Below are 24,751 nucleotides of genomic sequence, written 5' to 3'. Positions count from 1 at the left end.
AGCCAGATCCCATTGCTTATTTTTCAGGTCGAGCGGCAGTTATCAGTCGTGTGTGACCACCATTACAGACGGGGTGTCTGATAAAAAAAATTCTTTACTTTAAATAAGTACCTAAAGATGAGCGGAATAACAGTGTCATATCACACAAATTGAGTTCCGTCCATTGTGCAGTGGTGTGAAATTCCAGCAACACAATCTTCCAGTTCCATTCCACTTTTGCTCTTCCGTTCCATAGAATGCATTCTGCAGTATATGTGTATATTGGCCATACTTGCCAACTCTCCCTGAATGTCAGGGAGACTCCCTGAAATAGGGGTGATCTCCCTCACTCCCTGAAGAGTCTGGCATTCTCCCTGATGCAGAGTCAGTACAAGACGTGGTTAGCTTCGCCATCTGTGGCATGATGACACAGTTCAGAAATTGTATCCTATGTCCATGTATTGATGCCTATGGAGGTGGCCATTGTCACGGAGTGCAAGATGTAATCAAAGACTGACAGGTAAGACAACATGACTTCAGTAATGGAAACAGAAATGTAAAAGACACTTCAGTCTCTAGCGATTCATTAGTTGCTTTTCTTTAACGCATAGTTGCCTACTCTCCTGGAATGTCGGGGAGACTCCCGCATTTCAGGGCAACCTCCTGGTTCTCGCCCCCGCAATAGATTATTTGAGGGGAGTGGGGCGGTGCTTAATGACGCAATAGTCCCCTGCTATAATTGGGCAAAATTGTGACAATCGTGTAGGGTGGCGGGGCCAAAATGAAGCAACTCATCAAGCCCCACCTCCGCACACCCACCTCCCCCTGGATCTCCCTGAAGCCAACGAGAAAATGTTGGCAAGTATGATATTGGCATTTTGCTAAATTTATAGGCTATGAAAAGAGCTCAGATGAGAATGGTCAAATTAATTTTGCTGTGTGGTATGTTTGGGGTAGGACTGAGAATATTTAAGGCAAAATTTCACAGCCAATTGCAGAACTTCACAGAATAGTTTTGAACATTTTTCTCACCTCGATGAGCATCTGAAACTGTTTGTATGTATAGTATACCTGGGAGTGTTATAAATAGATCTTTGTTATTGATTCACTAACATACTAAGGTTTAGTAATCCAATCATCCAGGTGTTTATTGTGCTTGTACTCATCAATATGCAAAAGTCACATGTCTGCCAAAAGTAGGGTTGTCTCTATAATGTGATATTATTACAAAGTATGTATAAGGTATGTTCTGCCATAGTGCATTGATCAACCAGTTTTACTAGACTGCTTGCCTGGTAAGGTGTTAGACATCTCTGTGACGCTGTCTTTGTTATTCATCGCCTCTTAGAATTTTTGTATTTAAATAAATATAATAACTTTATAGCATTGTTTATGGTATGGTGAAAAAATATATTCCTGGTATGGTGAAGAAAATTTACTAATAGGGACAATAATCTCAAAAATGCTCTTTGCGTCATTGTGCTTAGCACAAGGGAATGCATATGTAAGGCATGATTTTTTTTTTCTCTCTGTGCATGATTTGATCAAACAGGAAGTTGTGTCTAGTACCTCTTTGCCTACTGTCTGTCATATTTTCTGTGCTTCCTGACTTGTTCCCACCTCCAATGATGTAATATTTCAGCATAATGATGGCACATATACCTTTTGCCATTAAGCCACACTCCCAAGCTACTGTATAGTGAGAAAAATATCAGGCCTCAATTAGATTGACAGGAGACCTCTGGGAGGAGATAAAGGGATTTCAATGAAGACAATGCATACCTCCCAAAATCCTGATTTAGGCAGAACAGTAGCTGGAGCAAGAGCTAAGGCAGAAAAACAAGAAACTTTACGATGCCCAGAGTTTGATTGGATGTGACTGTGTGCACTTGAGATTGGCACACCCTTACTGTATATGAACTATGGCAGAACACCCCTTCCCCATCATCATCATCCTGCTCATTCTCATAAATTGTAGGCTGTAGTATCTGTGTTGTGTTTGTATGTTCTTCCCATGTTTGCGTGGGTTACCTCCGGGCGCTCTGGTTTCTCCCCACAATCCAAAAACATACTAGTAGGTAAATTAGCTGCTATCAAATTGTCCCTAGTCTCTCTCTCTCTCTGTGTATGTATGTTAGGGAATTTAGACTGTAAGCTTCAATGGGGCAGGGACTGATGTGAGTTCTCTGTACAGCGCTGTGGAATTAGTGGCGCTATATAATTAAATGATGATAATGATGGAGTGTCCTTTGCACTAGCAGACACAGCTGCGTTCACTGGCGTATGGACTGAGTCTGGGCACGCACAGAATGATTTTGCGTACGATGCGCTCAAAATCAGCAGATATGTGCCTTGATGTTTTAGACTTATAATTGCCCCTTAAGGCCCTGCCACTGTGTAAATACTAAATATATACACATATACAGTAGCATTTACGAAATTAGTTTGCAAAACCAATCTTTTGCTCTCTAAAAACCTATTTATTAAAGCTTAACCTACTCACACCTATACCCTGTCCCATTCTCCACTCTTGTTTCAGCTGTGCCCTCTTCAAATTACAATGTAAGTTCTCTCATGGGCAGGACCCTCCCTACCCTGTGTTGTCATGTCTGCATTGATTTTATCTACCTTGTATGTCCTGTTTTCTCCTCTGTGTGGTGCAGCTGTGCACTGTGTTGCTTCACAAGTCAACAATACTAATAAATACACATGCTCAATAGTGCTCCACATTTACAGTCCATGGGAAGTCTTTCATGTCCTGTGACTTGCCGCAAATGAGGGGTTGGGGGGCCGTTTGTCAAGACCTCTGTGGTGTCATTTATAAAAAGTAATGCTTGCGACTAAAACACTGGAGCTAATAAGGAATTTGTCGAGCACCTAGTCACATCTGGCATAGAAGTGGCAGGTGATATTAGGTGGATATTCATCATCATATTCATTCATCATCATCACCATTGATTCCGCAGCGCTGTACAGAGAACTCATTTACACCAGTCCCCTGCCCCATTGAGCTTACAGTCTAAATTCCCTAATATATACACACACACACACAGAGAGACTATGGTCAATTTTAATAGCAGACAATTAACCTACCAGTGTGTTTTATTTGGAGTGTGGGAGGAAACCGGAGCACACGGAGGAAACCCACGCAAACACAGGGAGAACATACAAACTCCAAACAGATAAGGCCATGGTTGGGGATTGAACTCATGACCCCAGCGCTGTGAGGCAGAAGTGCTAAACACTGAGCCACCGTGCTGCCCCATATACACTCGGATATATTTAAAATAACCGAGTGTAATTTTTAAAAATGTGGTGTACCTTTACCCAATCATTTTCTGGGTTTTTGTGTACTTTATAACCATGTTCATACAGTAAATTGCCCCTATGCTACTCTATATTCTTATGATAAACAGTAGGAAGCATTGAAACAGTGTAGAATAAATCAGATTCCTGTCGAAAGTTAGATTCTTGATTCTTCAATCAAGTTACAATCTATTTGGCTTGTCTAGATTTCTGTATACAATTGTTTCCTGTCATTACAATATATAATATGATCAGTAGGGTGATGATAACACAATGAAGGGGGATCCCTTTGTGCCCAAGATACAATCCCCACCGTGTACTAAGTGTACCACTGTGACTGATTGCTAATGACAATCCTGCTGGTTACACTGAAACTGCCCCCAGTCTCCAGAAACCAGTTTCCCCACAGCAGGAGGAGGAGCAGGATAGTTGAGATCAACAGGAAGACAACATGGCGTCACCGCCCTCCTCACCTGGCCGGGGAGGGGCCGGGCCGCCGTGAAGAATAAGTTACCTGTTGGTGACGTCAGAGGAGGGCGGGGCTTGACGAGGAACACACAGTAGAATAAGTTACCTGTTGGTGACGTCAGAGGAGGGCGGGGCTTGACGAGGAAACACAGTAGCTGCAGCCGAGGTGCGGGCATACACTGGACGGGAGTGACGCCAGATAGCGGTGAGGGGTCGCACGGATCACCAGGCGGACAGAGACCCCAGCATAGGTAACAGCACCGGGCAGCGCATACATACACAGAGCCAGGAAGGCTACGGAGCGGGACTCAACTGTGGTCCTTAGGGTCGCTTACCGGCAGGTGACGCGGAGTATTAGCCCACCAATCACAGAGCAGACAGTTAGGGGTGCGCGTGTCTCGGGGCTCAGCGGTTAAGACAAGTGACGTCACCTCGCCCCGCCCAGGCGGATAGCATTAGCAATGGCGGCCTGGCTCCGCGGGCTCCTCCTTCTCCTGCTCCCTCTGGCCCTGGCCGACACGCAGCTGCCATGTGCAGGTTTCCAGGTAGAGGAGAATATGGGGATGGCGGACTTGGAGAACCCCTCTCAGACTGGGGTGAAAGTGCTGGAGTCATCCGAGGATGTGGAGGATCATTGCTGGACCCGTTGCTGTGAGAATGACCAGTGTGACCTGGCTGTCATGTCCGAGGGCAAGTGCCACCTGCTCAGGTGTGCCTTCAAAGACTTCAACATGTGTGCACTGACCAAGCAGGAGGGGGCCAAGAGCTTCAGGAAAGTGGAATCTGGAGTCCAACCCAAACAGGAAGGTAATAACCAATGTTTATATAACTAGCTGATTTATATGCCACACTGTGAAGGTGTTAATGTGCCCATATATGCTGTTGTTTTAATGTCTTGTGGACCTAATTGGGTGTAAATGGCAGCTTGTGTGGGCACAGTCTGGCAATACCAATGCCTCAGATGTATACTGCCTGTATATGGACACCTTAACACACTCATCAACTGAAGTGTGAGAACTTCCCTTTGGTGCTTCTGTGTAAATGCCACCTAAATATTCCTTAAGATGCCATCAAATTCTTATATATACTTAGACAACTTAACATTGGGAATAAATAATTGAGCCTTACCCTTATATACCAGTAACTTACACATTCATCATTTTGCTTTATGATTTTTCATTTATTGTTACATGTTTAAAGTGAAACTAAACCTGAAATTGTCATTTAGATGGGTGACCTGTATGGCCTTACAGCTCTTGAGTTATTTGTTTTCTGTGAAAGTCTCTCCCAAATCTGCCCCCAGAACACAGACTGCAGATATTCCACTGTGTGATCAGCTTAATGATGGCCGTTCATATTGCAATTGTGCCGCTTGACCCAAGAGTTAAGCAACAGGATAATTATTGATAACCAAATCACCATTGCCTTTTCTGCCATGCATAGTCCTTTTGGGGGATACACATGCAGTGATAGCAGGTCAATTGCAATGTGTGAAGCAACGTTATGCATGATTCATACACACGGACATATGCACATGGTATTGGCTAATATTGCAATGGGCTGCTTGTTATTGATTCTTGTCTGTCTTGCTATCACCTAGGCATTGTAGAGGCCATCCTATGGAAATTTACAGCCTTATATCTGATCAGAGTTCCTTATTCCTCTGCTTATGTTCAGTAGAACAGTGCCAACCATTGGACAAATGATGAAATGCTTGGAGTGGCATTGTTTACTAAACAGAAATATCCATACACATCTGTAGTGTCTTGACACACTTTGGTCACTAGGGAAGTGGTCAAAATGTAGTAAATATTGAATTGCGCAAAAGTATGTATAATACCACAATGGTCAGTAAATCAATAAAACTAGGGTGTGTAAACAATTAGTATTTAATGAGCCTGAGAGCTGTCTATGTACCAGCTCTATTACAGCTTTCAGCTGTTGCCTATTAGAGGAACTGTTGTCTCTGCTATACAAGTATAATATACACAACATAGAGAGGTTTTAAAGACACGGACAGCACATTGTGGCAGCTGGCTCCCATGTGTGATGGAGGCCAGGAATAGAAGCAGGCAGTCTGGGATCAATATCAGTGTGTGGGATTGTGAATAACATATGTAAACACTATAATTTATGTAACTGAATATACTAATTTTATACAGTTTGAAATTTTTTTATTTATTTTTAACTGACTCTTTTAATAGAATTTTTTGTTCTATAGAAAAAGTTTTTGCAAACCCCTAAATGTAATTATAGGAATCTCGCCTTAGGACTCCTGTACAATGTGTCGTGTAAGGGGGGACACCTAATGAAATCGGTCCTCCACAAAGAAGGGCGCGTAGTACGAGTAGGCTTCAGCAGAGCACCGTGTTGGCTCCTCCTCTAGTCATTTCAGACTGCAGATGTTCAAACTTTTTGTGCAGATAGTTATCTTGCTGGATCTTAAGTGCAATTGTGTTAGCGGCCTAATGTGGCAAAAGGAGGAACTAACGGTGCTCTGTTGCAGCCTACTCACAAATTGGGCCTAGTTTGTGGAGGCCCAACAGCACCAGAGTAAGGATGTCCCAGTTGAGAATGTTCCTACAATTCAGATAAGGGGAGTAGGGTATTGGTTATTCAAATGGTATAATTAGCTCTGACTAAAGTGCTATATTACCATTAATGCATGCTATAGCAGAATTTATTTTATATTTACAGACTTTTCTTTCATCTAGAAGGCACTGATAATATCGCTTTGAAAGATTTCATCAAGTTAGCCCCAGTTCTCTCTAATGGACCACCAAACCTCAATGTCCATTTCATTATATGAACACTTATACAATATAATGAGGTTTTTACATATTTATAAGAGCTGAAGTTATTTACTATTACAATAATATAGAAAGTGTCTTTGTATATTTATTATAATACAGTGGTGGAAGTGGGGGTGTATACGATGGTATGCCATACAGCCACTTCTCCCTCTGCCTTAATTGTAAAACTATCAAACTATCACTTACATTCACATTACATTTTTCATACAGTCTCTTCTAATGAACTCGTGTACACAGGACCTCTTGCCTTTATGGTGCTTGGGGAATGCGTATAACTTGTTTGCCTGCACATAACAGGCACTGTGGAAGCATTAAGGTCCGGTCACGTTTGCACTGGTATGAGTGTTGCCTGCAGTTCCCACTGCATTTGTGCTATTGACATTCGTCTGTTAACTAAAAGACAGTCTGTTCAGTTGTGGGATTACATTGGATCGTCCTCTCACCAGCGATGTGTACACACCATGATCTGGTGGCTCTTCTAGTCTACTTATCTCACTTCTGGTTTATAGTCAGGACAGATGTCTGTTTATATCATACACGATGTTGCATTTGGTTCTGCTCTTATAGTAAAGTGCTACAATTGTGGATTAAGTTGGTTTTATATAGAATTTCTGAGAAAAGGACTGTAGGCGACCAATGAAAATAACTGTGTTTTTTTTTTTTATTGTATTTTTTTCCCTAGAGACCCCTGACATACAGGACATAATTACTTCCTTTGCCTCCATTCATGTTAATGTTACTGAATGCAATGGGTACAGGACAGGCAGCCAAAGAGGGGCTCCCACAATTCCAATAGCTGAATGGGGTTCATGAAAGCCGGTCGTTCTCATTTGTTGCTAGTCCTGAACTGAACAGTCAGTCGGCATTGACCCAGTTGCATTCCCTTAGTGGCCCATCCCAGCTTGACTATAATAATGCATTCAGTGCAGAGATAAAACCTGTTAAGCCTGTTTGCATGTGATTAACACGAAACTGTGTCCCTGTGGTCTGTTTGTCTGGTTTTACTTCCTTCTACGATTTCACCAGATCCTACAATACAGTACACATTACAGCCTCTCTGCAAGCAGCTATAATTAGTTTTACGTTATTTCTATTTGTTGCTCGCTAAGCTGTTTGAGCAAGATCGTTGTCATCATGGTGGTCATTAATCCCTTACACATCTGCATTATTCCAACTGGGGATGAGTAAAACTCCAGCAGTCACTGCTCCAATGTAAACAGACCTGGATGGTATAACTGACCATCTATATGGTCTTTCTGTTACTTTGCTTGTTAATGCATTCTTCTCAGGTCAAACTTATGTTTATCCCAAGCTTGTTACATTCCATTAATGTTTGAAGGTTGTACTTTCCACTTCCTAGTCAACCCCATGGATACGCTTGTTTTATATTTGTCCATAACTCAAATCTTCATATTCACTATGTTTTATGTGTTTATAATCCTAGATTGATTAACTCATAACTGACCGGACATCTCTCTATCATACCCCCAGATTTCTGCCTGTCGGAAGCCGAGACTGGAATGTGTAGAGCACTTTTTATAAGATGGTGGTATAACGCTAAGACTGAGACCTGTAAAAACTTCACTTATGGCGGCTGCGGTGGAAACCTGAACAACCATGTTGGAGAGGAGGAGTGTATGAACAAATGTCGTGGGATAAAAGGTGAGACTTGTGTCATTTATGCTGCTACACCTAACAAGTTGCCTGTATTCTAGTAAACCTTCACTAACTTTATAGGTATAACTGACATCTATATAGGTGCGCAGGAAAATCCACGAAGTTGGGTACCATAGTACCTGTAAATGCATGCAGCCGAACATTGCGGTGATGTTCGCCAGCAGATTGCATTAAATTGAATATCCCTCGTTTCTGTTCAGAGCCTCATTGATGGAAAGCATCTACCACTTCTTGGCCGCTAAACGTATATGAATGTCCGCTCTGTATTAATAGTTCACTGGTAATTGTGATGTATTGCTAGCTGTCATGTCAACTATTATTATATCACCATTACAAGTGATCTGTTGCTTTGTAGATGCAGGAGGCGGCATGAATCAGATCCCTCTTTATTCACACCCCCAGTCACGGTACAGTAATGGAAGGATAAAGGTCATTAAATGGTTGACATTTGTATATTAGTTTCAGAAAGTCTTTGTATAACACACTCTACACTCTCTTTCCTTGTTGAAATGGACAGCCAATCTTTCAGCTTTTATAAGAAAGGAAGAAAAACCTCTCTCTCTCTCCCTTGGAATCTCTCCTCTGTTCCTGCAGCGTGTCTGTGTCTTGGAGTCAGTACATGTAAAATCATCAGCAGCATTGTGCTCCCAATGTCTCTCTCCTTTCACCAACACCCAGTACCAGATGCTGCCACCGCACTCTTCAGTGCCGATGCCATTAGTTAATGGCAGACCCTTAGACGTTCTATGTAGCTTAATGGATTCATCCTTTGTAGATGAGATCTCTTGAACAATATGAAATAATCAACAATGTCTTTCCACAGATGGACATTGGGATGCATTTATGAAAACTGGTGCACAGTAAATTGTGGAAAAGTTCCTGTAACCCATAGTAACCAGTCTTTGACTCTTATTTTTCTAGTACAGCTTAGGAAACATCAGGCTTTTTTTTTTTTTCTATGTATTGGTGTCTTCCATATCTGACACAGCTCTGTTGTTATTCAGCCATTATCTAGGGGATGCGGACAAAAAATGTATGGAAAAATGATGTTCCATAATTTGTCCCATGTTCCCGTGTACGTATTGAGAAACCATTCCAAAAGAAATAAACTGAACTATTTGTCTAATTCTCAAGAATAATTTGTTATTATGGAGATAAAGGAACAGAAACTCGTTATATATTTATTTATTTTTTCTCACATGGTTGAGCTATACCATGCACGATGAGAGCACAGGCCTGTCTATCAGGAGGACATCCCTAGTGATATCACTGGGACTTCTCGGCTCAGTGCAGAACACTCTTTTCAGACTTTGGGTCCAGCAGGTGTGTGATCCACCCCATCTCTACAATAAAAGCAGTCATTTTGTGAATTCAGATGTCATAAGAATGCAGTTTGTCATTTCATTAGAAACCATTGACCTCACTGAAGCTCTAAGTGAACTATATAGGCTGCAATTTTTACAGACTGCTAATGACTTGTCTATAGTGTTTACTATTTTGATAAATATTATAATTGGTTTCTACACACCAAGTGTCAATGCTCATGAACCATGCATGCTCACTTGGAGCTCTTAGTGTGTGTATTGTCCACATGCTCTGTACACTGACACTTCTCTTTGTCATTCAATCCTTATCTAGTGGTGGAGTCCAGCGCCACTGAAGCACCCATCAAACCCCAGGTGGCCGCCAGTTCTAGTTCAGGTTAGTACAGGACATTCCTCGGGTTGGTGTCATCACTATTTCCCTCTGATGTTTGAGACTTACAGTAATACGTTTATATTATTTTTTTGTAAAGGGATTTTTGTCCATTAGTAATTGAGGTTTTTCCTTTTCTCACTTAGAACTTTGCATGGGCCCTGCCAAGACTGGCAATTGCCGTGCTGCTTTCCCTAGATGGTACTTCGATGCAGAAGCCATGACTTGCCACAAGTTTACCTATGGTGGCTGCGGGGGAAATAAGAACAACCATATGTCTGAGCAGGACTGTCTGAACAAGTGTACTGGTGAGTCCCCATATTCTATCCATAGAAACATTTCCCTCTTACATAGACAAACACTTGTAAAGTTACAGGGGACTGGACGTCTGCGCTTGTTGTTGTGTGTTCTTGTGTGTGTTAGATTTGGTTGCTGCCTTTTGGATTCCACAGGGGGTTCCGGCTCAGTGGGTGTTAATTTGAGGTGGGGTGTTTCCGTGGCGCAACGGTGTCCGCTGTCTGTTGTGGGTGTGGTGGTGTCAGGTTCTTAATATGTCTTACCTTGGCTGCTATCTGTGATGTTTTCAGATGGCTTGTCTCTTCTTTCTGTGGGTTGTCGTGGTACTTTGGTCTCGGTGTGCAAGTTGGAGGTGTGGTGTCTTTCTCCTTTTGTTGCAGCTGGATCTCTGGTGTTGATGTCTGTTGTTCTCAGTGTTCCTGCTTGGAAAGATAGGGGGAAAGGGTAGAGATTGGAGAGGGTTTAGGAGGGTGGTTTGTTAAGCGGAAATTTCTTGAGAACAATATTCTATACTTTTGCTTTTTAGGCACTGGTGTTTATAGCTTTTTTGTGGTATTTTATATTATAGCTCTTTTGCGTTCTAGTTTTTATTGTTTGGTATATTGCTACACCGCTGGAGGGGTGTAGCAATAACAAAAGAGAACAGGGTAAACAAAGAAAACCACAAGTGTTTTTATAAGAGCAAAACCGGCACCTCTACCCATTTTACACCCGACCCCTCCCTTGATGTGGCCCATGTGCTGGCAGGAGAATGCTCACTGTGCTTCTGAGAGGGTGAGCGGCCCTTGTGCTGGCAGGAGAATGCTCACTGTGCTCCCGAGATACATTCTGTGAGATCATCAGATTGTAGGGCATCTGCCAATTTTCAGCACATTGATTCTAAGTGATCACTTGACAAGTGTCGCACAGCCTTGAACTTACAACATGTAATGTAAATTTGCCGAAAGGCATTTTTAGCACGTAGAAGTAGGCTGATAGAGGGAGGGGTAGAACAATTATTATTATTTTTTCTCAAGAATGTGGTTACTAAATGTGTTACAATTAGGCTTTTCCTCTGGCTATTCTGTTACGTTTTTCAGAATTGCATGACCTGTGCACTACAACAGTCATGACATGAACACTCTTATGACTGGCTTGTTCATGGAGCGTACCTTGACGGCAGATGCTGTGACTGCAGAATGATTAAATAGCTGGAATAAAAGTGCCAGCAGCTATATTAACCAAGTATTTTCTTTTGCACTACCAACTACTTGCATGTCCCAATAGGTTCAGACTGGTTAACGTTTCCCTTTCTTCTGTATTTCAGGGGAGCATGATGATAATTCTGCAGACCACCATACCCTACGTCACCCGATGGCTGGTGAGATTTATATGACTTATAAAATGTCTGTCAAGATTGTGTCTATATGCAGGGGCGTAACTAGGATAAAAGAACCCCATCCTCTCTTCACCCCTCCATACTACACTGCTCATAGGCTATTGTGTACAGGTGCTTTTGTGCATCTGCCTTTATTAGCCGTGCGCTTCTACACATTTAGCAAACTTTAAATTGACACTTATACGTGACATTTCCGTGTCCATTTACAGACCGCTACATCTGTATGCGGTTTTCCTGCACGTAGCAGGCTGCGGAGGCTCAAAGATCCTGATGCAAACGCTGATTTGTTTTGTGAAAGCTGTTGGCAGCGTTCAGAGCATTGGGATGCAGCACTTGTGCCACCTGTTTGATTGTGTAACATTTAAAAGTAATTTATTCACAAGTGCAAAACCACAGCACAAATTCCCTTTAATGTCATCCGCCAACTCTTATGTGGGTGCACTGACTAGTGACGAGATTTGTCAAACTAGCGGCTAGATTTACTAAACTGCGGGTTTGAAAAAGTGGAGATGTTGCCTATAGCAACCAATCAGAGTCTAGCTGTCATTCTGTAGAATGCACTAAATGATAACTAGAATCTGATTGGTTGCTGTAAAAAACACCTCCATTTTTTTCAAACCCGACGGTTAGTAAATCTACCGCTAGATCTCCTTCTGCTGCATGGGATTATTGAGAGGTGTAAGAGGTGGCTTTACAGAGGCGTTCCCTGCTTTCTAGGCAGGGCCCACATCCCAATCTCCTGATCAATTTATGACGCTAAACAGAGTGTTTAAGAAAAGTTTTGGAAATGATGTAAAGACATATAAAAGGAGAGGTGGTGTATAAGGTTGGATTTGTGCTATGCTTTATTTTTACTATTTCCCCTTTTCTCTCTAGCTGTGGTGTTGCCTGTCCTTCTTGCCATACTGGTCGCCGCCCTGTTTGGTGCCATGATTCTGTTCTTTGTGAAGGTGGCTAAGAAGAATCGTCAAGACGCTAGCAACCGAGCCATGTGGCACCCCATTGATGACAAAGAGTGTCTGGTGAACAACGCCTACACTCTGTAAAGCATGGCAGTACAAGAAGCCTTAACACTCCATATTATACCAAGGCCTAGAACAGAAATCCTAACACTGTTAGTGTATCTAACGTGTAATGCTTAGACAGTGCATTAAATTCATAGCTATACATTGAAACCAGGAATATTTCTTTATTATACATTACAAGGAACCACACATTTTAAATGTAATTCACCTGTGGAAAACTAATCTGTTTTTATCGAACTGGAACATTTTTCCTTTTAGTTTAATCCTAGAGGTACGTTTTTTTATTTTAAGTTGATTAAATTTGTAGGTGTATTAAACCATGCTCAATTTAGTTTGTGTGGCTTTTATTAACGTTTGATGTTTAGATGGATCTTCTCTCCACCAACACAAAGATGATTCCAGGTTCTAATTGTGGTACACGTATGATGTGGAAGATCCGCGTGTGAGGGTTTAGGATCTTATTGAATGGCAGGGTTACCAGGTCTCATGGGAATGGGTAAAGAAACAGCAGGCAACGTTTCTCCTTTAGGCCAGGGTCTGGGATTTCTAATTTATGAGTAAAAATCTCACTCAGGGAAGTTGTTAAAGTAAGTTTGTTTTGTTATGGAGATGGAGTACGATCAGATGTCTCATGATGGTATGAAGTGCGCTTGGACAATTACCAGAGGAAGTCTCCTTCTCATTTTGATACACCAGCAGAGGCTGTAACTGAGCTTGAGTCATTTCGGGGTAATTAAACTCAGACGTGGTAGTATTCAGCTCAGAATCCCCCTCCTTTCATACACTAAATGTCATGCAATCACTTGTCAGGCTCCCCTATGTAAAGTGTGGTGTGAGACCCCCAACAATGGGAAGAAGGTGTGACTGTATTTTAGGACCACTTGGAAGCCACACTTTCCATTTTCTATACCATGTCTGCATTTTTACTGAAGAGGATAGTATATAGTTTTTTTTTAATAATGAAGAGGTATATAAGAGCTATACATGATTTGATCTGCATATCTTGTTACAAGGGTGTACATATAATGTGATTTTAGTCTCCTTGGGAATTAATCAGGGGATGTATAGTTTAGATTCTGATACTGGTGAAATAATGTTATGTAATATACAAACTATTCCTTACTCCTGTGCGTCCGTTCACTCCTATATACTGATCTGTTAATAAAGTCTCTGAACCTGACTGCTCAATGTCTCTGCTTCATAGCAGTGTGTCTCGGTTAATGTAGAACACTTTATAAACCATGCAGCACTCCTGTCTGTTCCATCTACTGTGATACACACAGCAAAGCTTTACATTATGCAATGATTGACGGGAAGTCTCATTAGGGGCTTCTGCTAATGGCAGTGTGTTTTTTCTATACATATACTCATTTATTTTATTTTCCATCAAAAGTTTTCTGTTTCTTTTTGTAATAAGCTTTAAATAAAACCTTTGGTCACTGAATAAATTTTGTTTATTTTTTTTTCTTTATTAATCTGTTTGTGCCCAGTGTGACCTGACCTGATCTTGCAGTGACTGGTTTCAGTCATGTAAAGGGAGCATTTGCTGGATATTTTCTGAAAGGATAAAGCAGGATGATGATGTGAGGTGTTATGGTTTTAAGAAACCACTAGTGATGTCATTTCCTGTGTAATAACGTGTACATTTAAAGACTGCTAAATAGTCTAGCTTCAAACATGAGATGACGTCACTGACTAAGGTATGAGGCACCACAGGTATGTATCATAGAACCTATACAGACATAATTTTTGCTTAAAGATTAATTTCAAGTTTATCAATTTAAAGTGCACATGTTCTGTAATCTGACCGTAGCTGTGATGGGTCCACATTCCTGATTGATCTGTCAGCCCTTTGTGGTGATCACAGAGCTGCAGAAGATGATGATTGTGTATTCAAATGTTCTGAGATTTACATTTTATAAGGCTTTGGACTGTGCACTGATAGTTATGTGCCTAATGACTATAAATAAGTACAGCATAATGTTAAATTGGCATATGCATAAGCAAACATACAGTAACACAAGTATTCATTTCTGACACTTTATTTTCTTGCAATTTAAACTTGTCTCCAGGAGTCACATAATTGATTTGATGAGTTCTGTGCACCTTTTTAGTTTCCCAAATGACTTCATAATTTACCGGTTTAGAAATGCACTAACCCCCTCCCCTGTTGGATCTCTTGCAAACAAGTACTTCATCCTGAAGATCAAAGAACATTAAAAGCAAATCTGAGAAAAGGTTGATAGGGTGAGCAGGGATAAGATACAACACAGTTTCAAAGACTTTTAATAATCCTTGAGTATTGCTAAGCTCATTATATAGAAATGGTGACATGGTACAACTGTGAAGCTGACTGGAACAGGCCCTCCAAAACTAGGCATTAATGCAAGAAGGACTTGTTAGAGACTATGGCAACTCTGACAGAGTACAGTCATCCACAGCAGAGATGGGAGACAATGGGACAACAATAATGAGGGCACTATATGGGAGGGTGGCAAGAAGAAAACAATTCTTGTAGAAAATGTATATAAAGTCTTGCCTACAGTTTGGCAGAAAGCATGTGGGACACCCTCATACAGAGGAGGATTCTATGCTCTCGGATGAAGAAAACTTTTTGGCATTAATGCTGGGTGCTATGTTTAGCACAAGTCTAATACTGCACATCATAACAAGAATACTAAACCTATTAAGTATTGTGGTGGGGTCATAATGCTATGGGGATGCTTTTCTGATTCAAGTATTAGTGTAGCCGGCGGTTCCCAAACTGCGCCGCGGCTCCCAGGGGTGCCGCGGGCCAGACAAAAAAAAACAAAACACAGAAACTTACCAATCCGTCGGGCGCCGGGACCCAGCAGCCTCCTCTCTCCTGCAGCTGTCACTGAATGTCGATGTCAGTAACAAGCTGCAGGAGAGAGAGGAGGCTGCTGGGTCCCGGCGCCCGACGGATTGGTAAGTTTCTGTGTTTTTTGAGTTTTTTTTTATGGCTGGCACGGGGCAGAGTGAGAGGGATCGTGGCAGAGGAGGGGGACAGAGGATGGTGACAGAGGAGGAGAGCAGAGGATGGTGACAGCGGGGCAGAGGAGGAGAGCAGAGGATGGTGACAGCGGGGCAGAGGAGGGGGACAGAGGGGCAGAGAAGGGGGACACAGTGTGAGAGGGCAGAGGAGGGGGGACAGCGTGAGAGAGGGCAGTGTGTCTGGATGCAGAGGGGGCATTTTTGCATACAACTAAATAAGTATTTCTGTCCTGACCTAAATACTTATTACAATTTTTTGACCCAACTACTTCTAAAACAGGACTGCTCAATAATTATTTTGGAGGGGTGCCTTGAAAAAATTTGGAGACTCTAAGGGTGCTGCGAACTGCAAAAGTTTGGGAACCACTGGTGTAGGCAATCCACCCTCTCAGACCTTTTGCAATATTGTACAGAACAATAGATGATGTCCCCAAATACACTCACAGCAGTGATTCTGGGCATGCTAACAAATGGTGGGGCTTTTGTAATCACTTATCATCATCATTTATTTATATAGCGCCACTGATTCCGCAGCGCTGTACAGAGAACTCATTCACATCAGTCCCTGCCCCATTGGAGCTTACAGTCTAAATTCCAACACACACACACACACACGGGTCAATTTTGATAGCAGCCAAATAACCTACTAGTATGTTTTTGGAATGTGGGAGGAAACTGGAGCACCCGGAAGAAACCCACGCAAACACAGGGAGAACATACAAACTCCACACAGATAAGTCCATGGTCAGGAATTGAACTCATGACCCCAGTGCTGTGAGGCAGTAGCGCTAACCACTTAGCCACCGTGCTGCCTACTTATGGCCAGTTTTTAATTTATAATAAGGAAAATGATTAAGAAAATAGCCAATGTATTAGTTTAGAGTATTTCCTGCACTTATACAAAGCAGTGTCCACTGATGCCAAACAATTGACCTTATAAATAGCCGATGAGTTGATCCCTCCTCTGCCATGCCTGGGCATTCATTATCAAACCCTTTAGTTTATAATCAGTTCCCTTGCTCCTAACCTCAGTATCTTCTCCCCTCCTTTATTTATTTATTTATTTATATATATATATATATATATATATATATATATATATAATTATAGTATGTATGCACACAATTTGTTATTTTAGCTGTTTACCAAAACATTCAAGATAGTTATATAATGACAGTCTGCACTTTAGGCCTATAATCGCCTTTAATTTGAGGGTGATTGCATCCAAATTGGAGGAAGGGTTTAGGATTTACAGCTGTTTAATATGTAGCCCCTTCTTTTTCAAGGGACCAAAAGTGGTTGGACAATTGACTCAAGTTATTTCATGGACTGGTGTGGACTATTCCTTTACTGATTAAGCAGGCAAAGAGGTCTGGAGCTGACTCCAAGTGTGGCAGATGGAAGCTGTTACTGTGGTCAAAGGAGCTCTCAATGCAAGTGAAACAGACCATCCTTAGGCTGCAAAAACAAAATAAATCCAGCAGAGATAGCAGGAACCTTAGGAGTGTCCAAATCAACACAAAAAGGCCTAGATATCCACAGAAGACAACAGTGGCCTTCTGTGGATGTCTTCTTCGCAGGATCCTTTTCATGGTAAAGAAAACCCCCTTCACAACATCCAGGAGGTAGGCATATCATTATTATCACGTCTACCATAAAGAGAAGACTTCACAAGAGCAAATACAGAGGGTTCACCACAAACCATTCATAAGCCTCAAGAAAAGAGGCCAGAAAACACCCAAACCAGCCCCGTTCTGGAACAGCATTCTGTGGACAGATAAAACGCAGTGGAGGCAGTGTCATGGCATGGGCAGGTATGGCTTCCAATGGCACATTGTATTGGGATATACTGTCTGCTCAGATTCAGGAAAGTTGATTGGACGGCATTTCACACTATAGATGGACAATGACCCAAAACATACTGTGAAAGCAACCCAGGAGTTTTTTTTTTTTTGTTTTCTAAAATCAGTTTTTATTGGAAAAGTGATACAGGTTATGCAAATGACAAGGTAAGCAAAATATTGCGGTATATCCATTAACAGCACAAATAGCTTGTGTCTGAGGCAAAACTGTTAGTCTTCAGGACTAGAAAAAGGGAGTCCCGTAAACGGAACAACAGTGAACATAAATAAAGCAGGTTTTGGATAACATTTGAGCTGTAATGTGAGATAGGAGGTGAGAGGGGGTGGGAAAGCAGTATTCAGTTGGCAAAGGGGCTGAGGGGATCCTGGGAAGGAGCCCCTAGGAAAGGTCCAGATCTCAATTATGCCAGAGAGCATACAGAGGGTTTCTTTGAATTCTATCCATTCAAACCCCAGAAGATAATAGTCCCAGAACTTGTCTGTGGACAAATAGATCAGATCGTTCATAGACATGTAAAAGTCGAGTCGCGCAAACCATTCCTTAATGGATGGTGGTGTTGGGGACCTCCAGTGGACTGGTATCACAGCCTTTGGGGTGCAAATGAGGTATTTCAGGGTGGAATTCTTGTATTGGGAAATGGGCAATTTAGTGGCTTTGAGCAAAAAATAGGTCGGACAATTGGACACCTCGGTCCTGGTAATTGATTGGAAATTCCCAGGCGTTTAAGACAAAGCAGTGGAATATTCTACAATGGCTGATCAAGCATGCTTTTCATTTGCTGAAAACAACTAAAGACAGAAAGACCCACAAACAAACAAACTGAAGACAGCTGCAGTAAAGGCCTGGCAAAGCATAAAGGCAGAAACCCAGCATTTGGTGATGTCAATGGGTTCCAGATGTCAGGCAGTCAGTCTGCAAAGGATTCACGCAAAGTATTAAAAATGAACATTTTATTTAGGATTACCGGTATGTTAATTTGCCCAATCACATTCAAGCCCCTGATAATAGGTATAAACAACGTTTCATACAATGTTTTTGTTCAACCCTTTGAATTAAAGCTGAAAGTCTGCAATTCAGTTTCATCTCTTGTTTAATTTCAAATCCATTGTGGAAAAAGAGCAAAAATTATGAAAATTGTCACAGTCCCAATATTTCCAGACCTATCTGTATATCTACCCCACACTCTTCCAGCTGTGGGCTTAGTCTTGCTCCAGTTTAATGAATTCCCAAACATGGTGCTGATATAATAATCATTTGCCGGGGGGCCTTGTGGAACCAGAGCCATATATATCTACATTTATTTAGATATTGGGGGGTTTTTTCTCCCAAAAGGCTCTGACCATGTGTCCAGGTCCATGCACGCTGTGGTTCGATATGTAACATAGTTGACAGTGATCTGGCTCAGGTGGGACGCTAGATAATAAAATTTAATATCTGGAAAGCCTCTGCCACCCCCAGGCCCTCGGCTGACCCCCAGACCCTCGGCTTCTTACGTACAGTTAGTGAAATTCTAAGGGGCTTGCCCCGGCCAGGCAAATTTAAGGAAGGGGGAATGGTGGTCCTGGAACACAGTGTCTGGCGCTTCCACCGGAAGAGGTGTGGGGATCAGGTTCATCTCAGCAGCAATGACCCTAACCAGTCACGATCTGATATAACCCCACCACACCTTAAGTTCCTGCTAGATTCTAGCCAGGAGACGGGGGAAGTTTTCCCCAATACAGCCTCATATGTAGAGATGATGTATACTCCAAGGTACTTATTCTTGCGTGTCTGCCAATGCAGGGTAAAGCTAGTTTGTAAGCTAGGTTTGAGGGGAGAGGGAGTGTGAAGGAGCATGGCCTCAGCCTAGCAAAGTTAATTTTAGAGCCTTGGTTCTGCCAAGGTGCAAAGTTACTCTTTTATTTACTTTTCTTAATGAATCGGGCCCATTGTATTTAAAAAAGAATTTATTTTTTTTTAAATAATTCCATTTAAATACAATTCACCATAGTAGAAAATCAAAAATGCATGAAGACTGTTCCTTAAAGCACATAGCAATATTTTGCATATGCATTGAAAACATATCTACTGGACTCCAATTAGGAACTAAATGTCCCACATAGTACTTAACTTGTACAGGTGGCATCTAAGCTGATCACATATAAACAGAGACCAATCCACTAGCTGCCAGTGTAACAGTACCATAGGAGGTCTTCCAAATTTAAACAGCAAGTAAAGATATTGTAACAATCACATGTGTAGTAATAGTAGAAGATAGTAGTACCTCTTCAAGAACAAGTGTCCAAGCTAGCTCTCTATATCAATGGAGTTTTATTCATCAGTGTATGCCTTATACACCCATTAGCATTGTATACCTACCGCAACATTTGTTTCCAAACCGGGCAAGAGGCATGGAGACCCAAATGTGTATACAGTCAGCAGCCCCTACTGAAGAGTTAGGTTATCTCAGCAGTGCAGACCTGCACAGTCATCTGGACGTATAGGATCTTGTAGCCCGGTAATGCTGGTGGAAGGAGGTGTTAGATGCACGAGATGTGTCCTGTGTACCATGATATAAGGAATATACTTAAGCACCCGCCACTGTCCATTTAGAACATTAGGAGAGCAGCATTGTGTTCTGATCTTAGAACTTATTTCCATTCACAAAACAAACTTTTTTTTTTACATTCTTTTGCTGATATTTCTCATTGTACAGATCCCACACAAGAGAAGGTTTACATGGAAACCTCTACCTTAACGGTACTAAACTAGAATGTATTTCAAAAACAGCAATTAGACAACATGAAATCTAGTTATATCAAACACAAACAGGATGAATCACACAGCCAGATTAATAAGAAAATCAATATTTAATTGGAAAAAAAATGATTTTCAAAATATATGAAGAAATACTGAAACAGATTGGGATTTGCTAAAAGTAAATTGATTTCATTTGGGCTGTGCACCTTTTTTTTGTAACAAAAATACGAGACCACATTGGAGGAAAGAATTATAGGGGGTCCCGGTCTCTATTTGTGAGCAGCCCCTAAAAACATTTCATCCTGAAGCTTCCAAGGAGGATGTGCGATGAGTGTCAGATTCCAGGCTGACAAGCGATAGAAGCGAGACCACTAGAGTGACATAAGATTCTATCCTGTCCCTCGCTGAGCACAGAATGAGATCCGAGAGTTCTCTACTCCTCATTGTAACACTGGAGGTCTTTGGATCCCATCTATTTACACAGTCATTATAAAAACAAAATTTACAAAATACAGATTTTTAAAATTGCATCTTTTCCCTTCTTGATACGAGTGAAATTGTCCAACGTTCCCCTTTCTCCACTCTTGTCCAGGGGACACTGTGCTGTGGGGCTACCTCAACGCATCAACTCTGTAAAAGATATAAAAAAGTGACAACTAATTGCCATCTCAATTAAAAACACATAGCTACCACTCATTCTGTACAGAGAAACTGATTTACCTGCCTTGTGTGCAAGATGAAGTTTAAATACTAGCCAGTACACTGCAATAGCAACACTGCCCCCAGTGGAACAATTAGAAAATGGTTAAATGCTGATGTGGCTTAAAGTGCATGCAGCCATATTGTGGCATGCATAGATATACAGCCTATCAATATACATCAAGGAGGTACCTCCTGAGGCATGTCGGATGGGCATTCATTTTGGGAAGTAATGATTGTGAAAATGCATCAATACGATAGAAACTAGTTGCATTGATGAGGTAAAGTGATATCAGTAGGCCTTAAATCAGTGTTAGCCAACCTGTGACACTCCAGGTGTTTGTGAAACTACAAGTCCCAGCATACCCTTGCAGCAATAAGCTGCTATATATTGGCAAAGCATGCTGGGACTTGTAGTTTCACAACACCTGGAGTGTCACATGTTAGCCAACACTGCCCTAAATAATAAGCTGCATTCTAAGTAGTATTAGTGGCGACCACAAAATAGCTGCCGCTACTGTATGTACCAAGTGGACAGTAAAAAGAAAAAAAAAAGAAAAAAGGGGATAAAAACTATTTTAAAACATCCCTCAGACATAGGTCTCCTTGTTTTTAAGTTAAGAGTTCAACACACCAAGATAGAAGGTCCCCCTAGCCCAGAGCTATTCCAAACACTGCTCAATGTAAGGCTGCTATGAATGTGTAGAGAGAGGTCTATTTATGACTGTGTGGTGGACATGGAGCAGACTGGCTCTGTGCATGTCTTTCCAGGAATAACATAACATGTGTACATTAGAGAGGTCTTCTGCACTAGCCAGTGATTGTAAGGGACAGCTTGAGAAGACCCATGGCTCTTGGGGACCCAACCAGTGTTTAATGTAGTGGTGTATAAACAGCAGAGTGTCTCTTGGTCAGCTGTGAATAAATAGCGTTTATCAAACTATATTTTAGTTGAGCATTGTGATACATCTGTATAAATCCATTTAATTAGTAAACAAGCTTGCAATTGTATTTAGTTCACCATGAAATGACTAACAGAGTACCCAAGAAAGCCTGTGCCTCTGCGCTCATTTTGGACAACAGAGGGCGCTACACTACAAATTATTACCAGTCAGAGTTTTAGAATAATTGGTGCCAGTATTTTATAGCTCATGGAACTACCAGGGACCTATAAAATGTCACTCTGAACCCATAAATCTTCTGGCCTTTGCCTTGGGAGAGTCTGAATTTGATAAAACTTATAACCAAGAACATTTAACCCAGCCTTCTGCTTATCTGCTACCCATCCCTGAGATGGCTGGGAACTAAAGATTTCACCCTTTACAGCTGCCAGTGAGCGTTCAACTGATTGACTTTTATGTGTTTAACAAGGGTGGGACTCTGGTTCCAAAACAGTGAATAAAAACAAAAAAACAAAAAACAAAAACATACTTTCTAGCAGTTTCCATGCATGCTATCATTTTAATGGTGCATTTATCAAATTGTATATCTATTCTACCAGGCAATAAAAACCTTATTTAACAAAAAAAAAAAAAACACAACAAGCAGAATGTATGGTGTTCCTTTAACAGTATAGTCTGCAGTTTACTAAACCAATATGGGAGGGACACTGTATTCCTTAATGGTCTCTCTTACTGCTCTTTGCCAGGGGATGGAAACTTTCGTCTCGGAGCCTCAAGTCTGGAGAACATGCAATATATACACCTAGCACCCCCCTTGCCCAGTGAGTACACATCACAGGTCTGTTTGAGAGATGGTTCTACATCTAAATATGGAAAATGATCAGTTAGCAGTAACACTGTGCACACTCTGCTCACTCACCTAATAATTATGTACATTATCTGGTCAGGGTGGGTAACATAAATCCTGTGGGAGAAACAGAAGAGGACTGTTAGACACCGTGTGCTGGGCCGAGTGCACAGACCCTGTAATCCGCTCCACACTCACCGGTCTCCCCACTGATACATGGCGCGGTCCTGGAATAAATGGCAGAGAAACAGCCACATACTGATCGTCTCCATCCAAAATATGACCACCACGAACCATATCGAGGAGAGGAGGAAAAACTCACAAACCATTCTGCCTCCGTCACAGCCTGACAACAGGTATAGTCACCCCCACAGACCCTGTAAGAGAACACAGCATTATAGAAGGGGGCTGACCTATGTGGAATGTTCATTCAGGAATGTTATTTAAAAAGAATCTTTATTTATTGAATGTTGTTATAAACTACAGACAACCCTCATTTTACATGTGACCAAGAAATATTAGTGTAAAATCCAGTAAAATTAGGGAAAGGAAAACTCTCCAAACATCAAGTCAAATAAAGGAAAAAACACACTATAAATCAGTTTATGGCGTTAGTCTGTTCCGGCATGTAAAATCTCTATAACTGGGGGACTTTAAATGGACACTCTGTGCAGTCAACTAAAATACTAACTTTGGGTAAACAAACTAAATACAACTAACTTATTGAAATCTGAGAAAAACCCCATCCTGTCCTGTGTAGGTATTTATAGTATTTTGTAAATTTTGCATTACTAAAATGTAATCTATTGTACTGTACACTTCCAGCAATACACAATAACACCCAGTGGTCACACTACTCTTTCTGTGGAGTAAAACTCCTCCCAGTATCCGCAGCACATTGTAGGTGATCAGTCTCATACCAACCAGAAGTCAGTTTTACATTTAATGTTTCCCTCTGAAAGTGCCATCTGTGCAGTGCATAGGAATACTTACACTGCACCATACAAACGTATGGGGCAACCTAGGACAGGCCTACACAAATGTTTCCTAAAAGTTAAGCCAGAGTCCAAAGCTAGCAGGCAGAAATGTCATAACAATGTTTAGGCGTATGGTGATGAATGTTGACAGTTAACATAGGCCAACAATGTTACACAGCACAGCATTTACCAGCCTGTACCCCATCACACACATGAGCTTGTGCCCAAACACCCGAGTGATGGGATTCTAAAATATATTGTAGAAAATCATTTGAGAAAGTATACAAAAAAAATGATTTGTTCTAAACTGGTTAGATCTAAAGTGGATCTTCGTAGTGCATAACAATATTGTGCTTAGATATTAGGTATAGTGGAAAAAGTATATGTATTGGAAGAGAAATGGATGAAGGGCAGAAAACAAAGGGTAGTTGGCGTACTTCAGGAAACAGTATTGGGCCATGTCTTTTTTTATTATTTATTTATTTTTAAAAGACAGAACCTCCATGGCTTTTACATTTTGCAATGCCTACATGTATAGAGAAAATAGAAAAGTATAACAGTCTGTACAACACAAACAAGGGGAAGCCTTTTGGTTTGGGGAGGGAAAGCAGATAGGAGAGGAAATGTTCTCAGCGAGGACACTCACTAGAGTAATTTTGCTCTAACACCAGTGGTGCTCGTACTATAAAGAGAGTTTTACGGTTCTCTGTAAAGAGAAAAGCAGGGGGATACTTCAGCGTCAGGTATGTAGGATCACCTACACCAGAAAGGTCATTTTATCTTTGCTCATCAAAATGTGGGATTGTGTTAAAAGGCATCCAGTCCTCCCGTGTTTTGTCAAAAAACGGTTCTCTATTATGCATCTTTTGATTAATGTTCTCCATTGTTTTGATTTCCTGAATATGAAGAAAGGGTCTTGTCCTCCAACATCTGTGAATCAGACTTTTAGCCATGTTAGGTATGGGATAAGGCTGGGTACACACTACAGCCACATTCTAACAGAGCAATATTTTTGCCAATTTTACAAAGAAGAGAAGGTCCGGATTAGCATGCAGATTCATGAGAGTCATC

At 41.4% G+C, this 24,751-nt stretch overlaps 1 protein-coding gene and 2 long non-coding RNA genes across 4 annotated transcripts in view; 1 reads left to right on the top strand and 2 right to left on the bottom strand.

Moving 5' to 3' along the window:
- The first annotated feature begins 3,903 nt into the window (after positions 1 to 3,903).
- On the top strand, positions 3,904 to 13,818 carry SPINT2 (serine peptidase inhibitor, Kunitz type 2). The gene is made up of 6 exons (XM_075187108.1): positions 3,904 to 4,560; positions 8,058 to 8,228; positions 9,882 to 9,944; positions 10,085 to 10,246; positions 11,542 to 11,595; positions 12,490 to 13,818. Exons 1-6 carry the CDS (start codon positions 4,215 to 4,217, stop codon positions 12,657 to 12,659), a joined length of 966 nt encoding a protein of 321 aa, XP_075043209.1. The 5' UTR covers positions 3,904 to 4,214; the 3' UTR covers positions 12,660 to 13,818.
- Positions 9,414 to 15,512, bottom strand: LOC142102309 (uncharacterized). Of its 2 annotated transcripts, none has more exons than XR_012679243.1 (3): positions 15,466 to 15,512; positions 10,499 to 10,657; positions 9,414 to 9,586 (listed from the first exon to the last, which is right to left on the bottom strand). It is a non-coding gene; the product is annotated as an uncharacterized LOC142102309 (long non-coding RNA). The 2 variants fall into 2 exon arrangements; XR_012679242.1 differs by having other exon boundaries at positions 10,499 to 10,654; positions 15,466 to 15,510.
- Positions 15,513 to 20,346: 4,834 nt separating this feature from the next.
- LOC142102307 (uncharacterized) overlaps positions 20,347 to 24,751 on the bottom strand; it is an 8,158-nt gene continuing 3,753 nt past the window's right edge. Inside the window, exons 2-4 of the long non-coding RNA XR_012679241.1 lie at positions 22,902 to 23,080; positions 22,776 to 22,820; positions 20,347 to 20,885 (exon numbers count right to left, since the gene is read on the bottom strand). This is a non-coding gene — a long non-coding RNA (uncharacterized LOC142102307). The remainder of the gene's footprint in view (positions 20,886 to 22,775; positions 22,821 to 22,901; positions 23,081 to 24,751) is intronic.

The sequence above is a fragment of the Mixophyes fleayi genome, chromosome 9 (genome assembly GCF_038048845.1).
Source record: "Mixophyes fleayi isolate aMixFle1 chromosome 9, aMixFle1.hap1, whole genome shotgun sequence".
NCBI classification, from domain to species: Eukaryota; Metazoa; Chordata; class Amphibia; order Anura; family Limnodynastidae; genus Mixophyes; species Mixophyes fleayi.
Note: the sequence above shows the minus strand (reverse complement) of the source record. Positions and strands in the feature narration are given on the sequence as shown.

What these genes read in the sequence shown, in the direction of transcription:
- SPINT2 (XM_075187108.1), top strand. Translation starts at nt 4,215, where the DNA reads ATGGCGGCCTGGCTCCGCGGGCTCCTCCTTCTCCTGCTCCCTCTGGCC. An exon ending in AGTCCAACCCAAACAGGAAG is followed by an intron (nt 4,561 to 8,057) that starts GTAATAACCAAT and finishes TCATACCCCCAG; the next exon opens with ATTTCTGCCTGTCGGAAGCC. An exon ending in GGCCGCCAGTTCTAGTTCAG is followed by an intron (nt 9,945 to 10,084) that starts GTTAGTACAGGA and finishes TTTCTCACTTAG; the next exon opens with AACTTTGCATGGGCCCTGCC.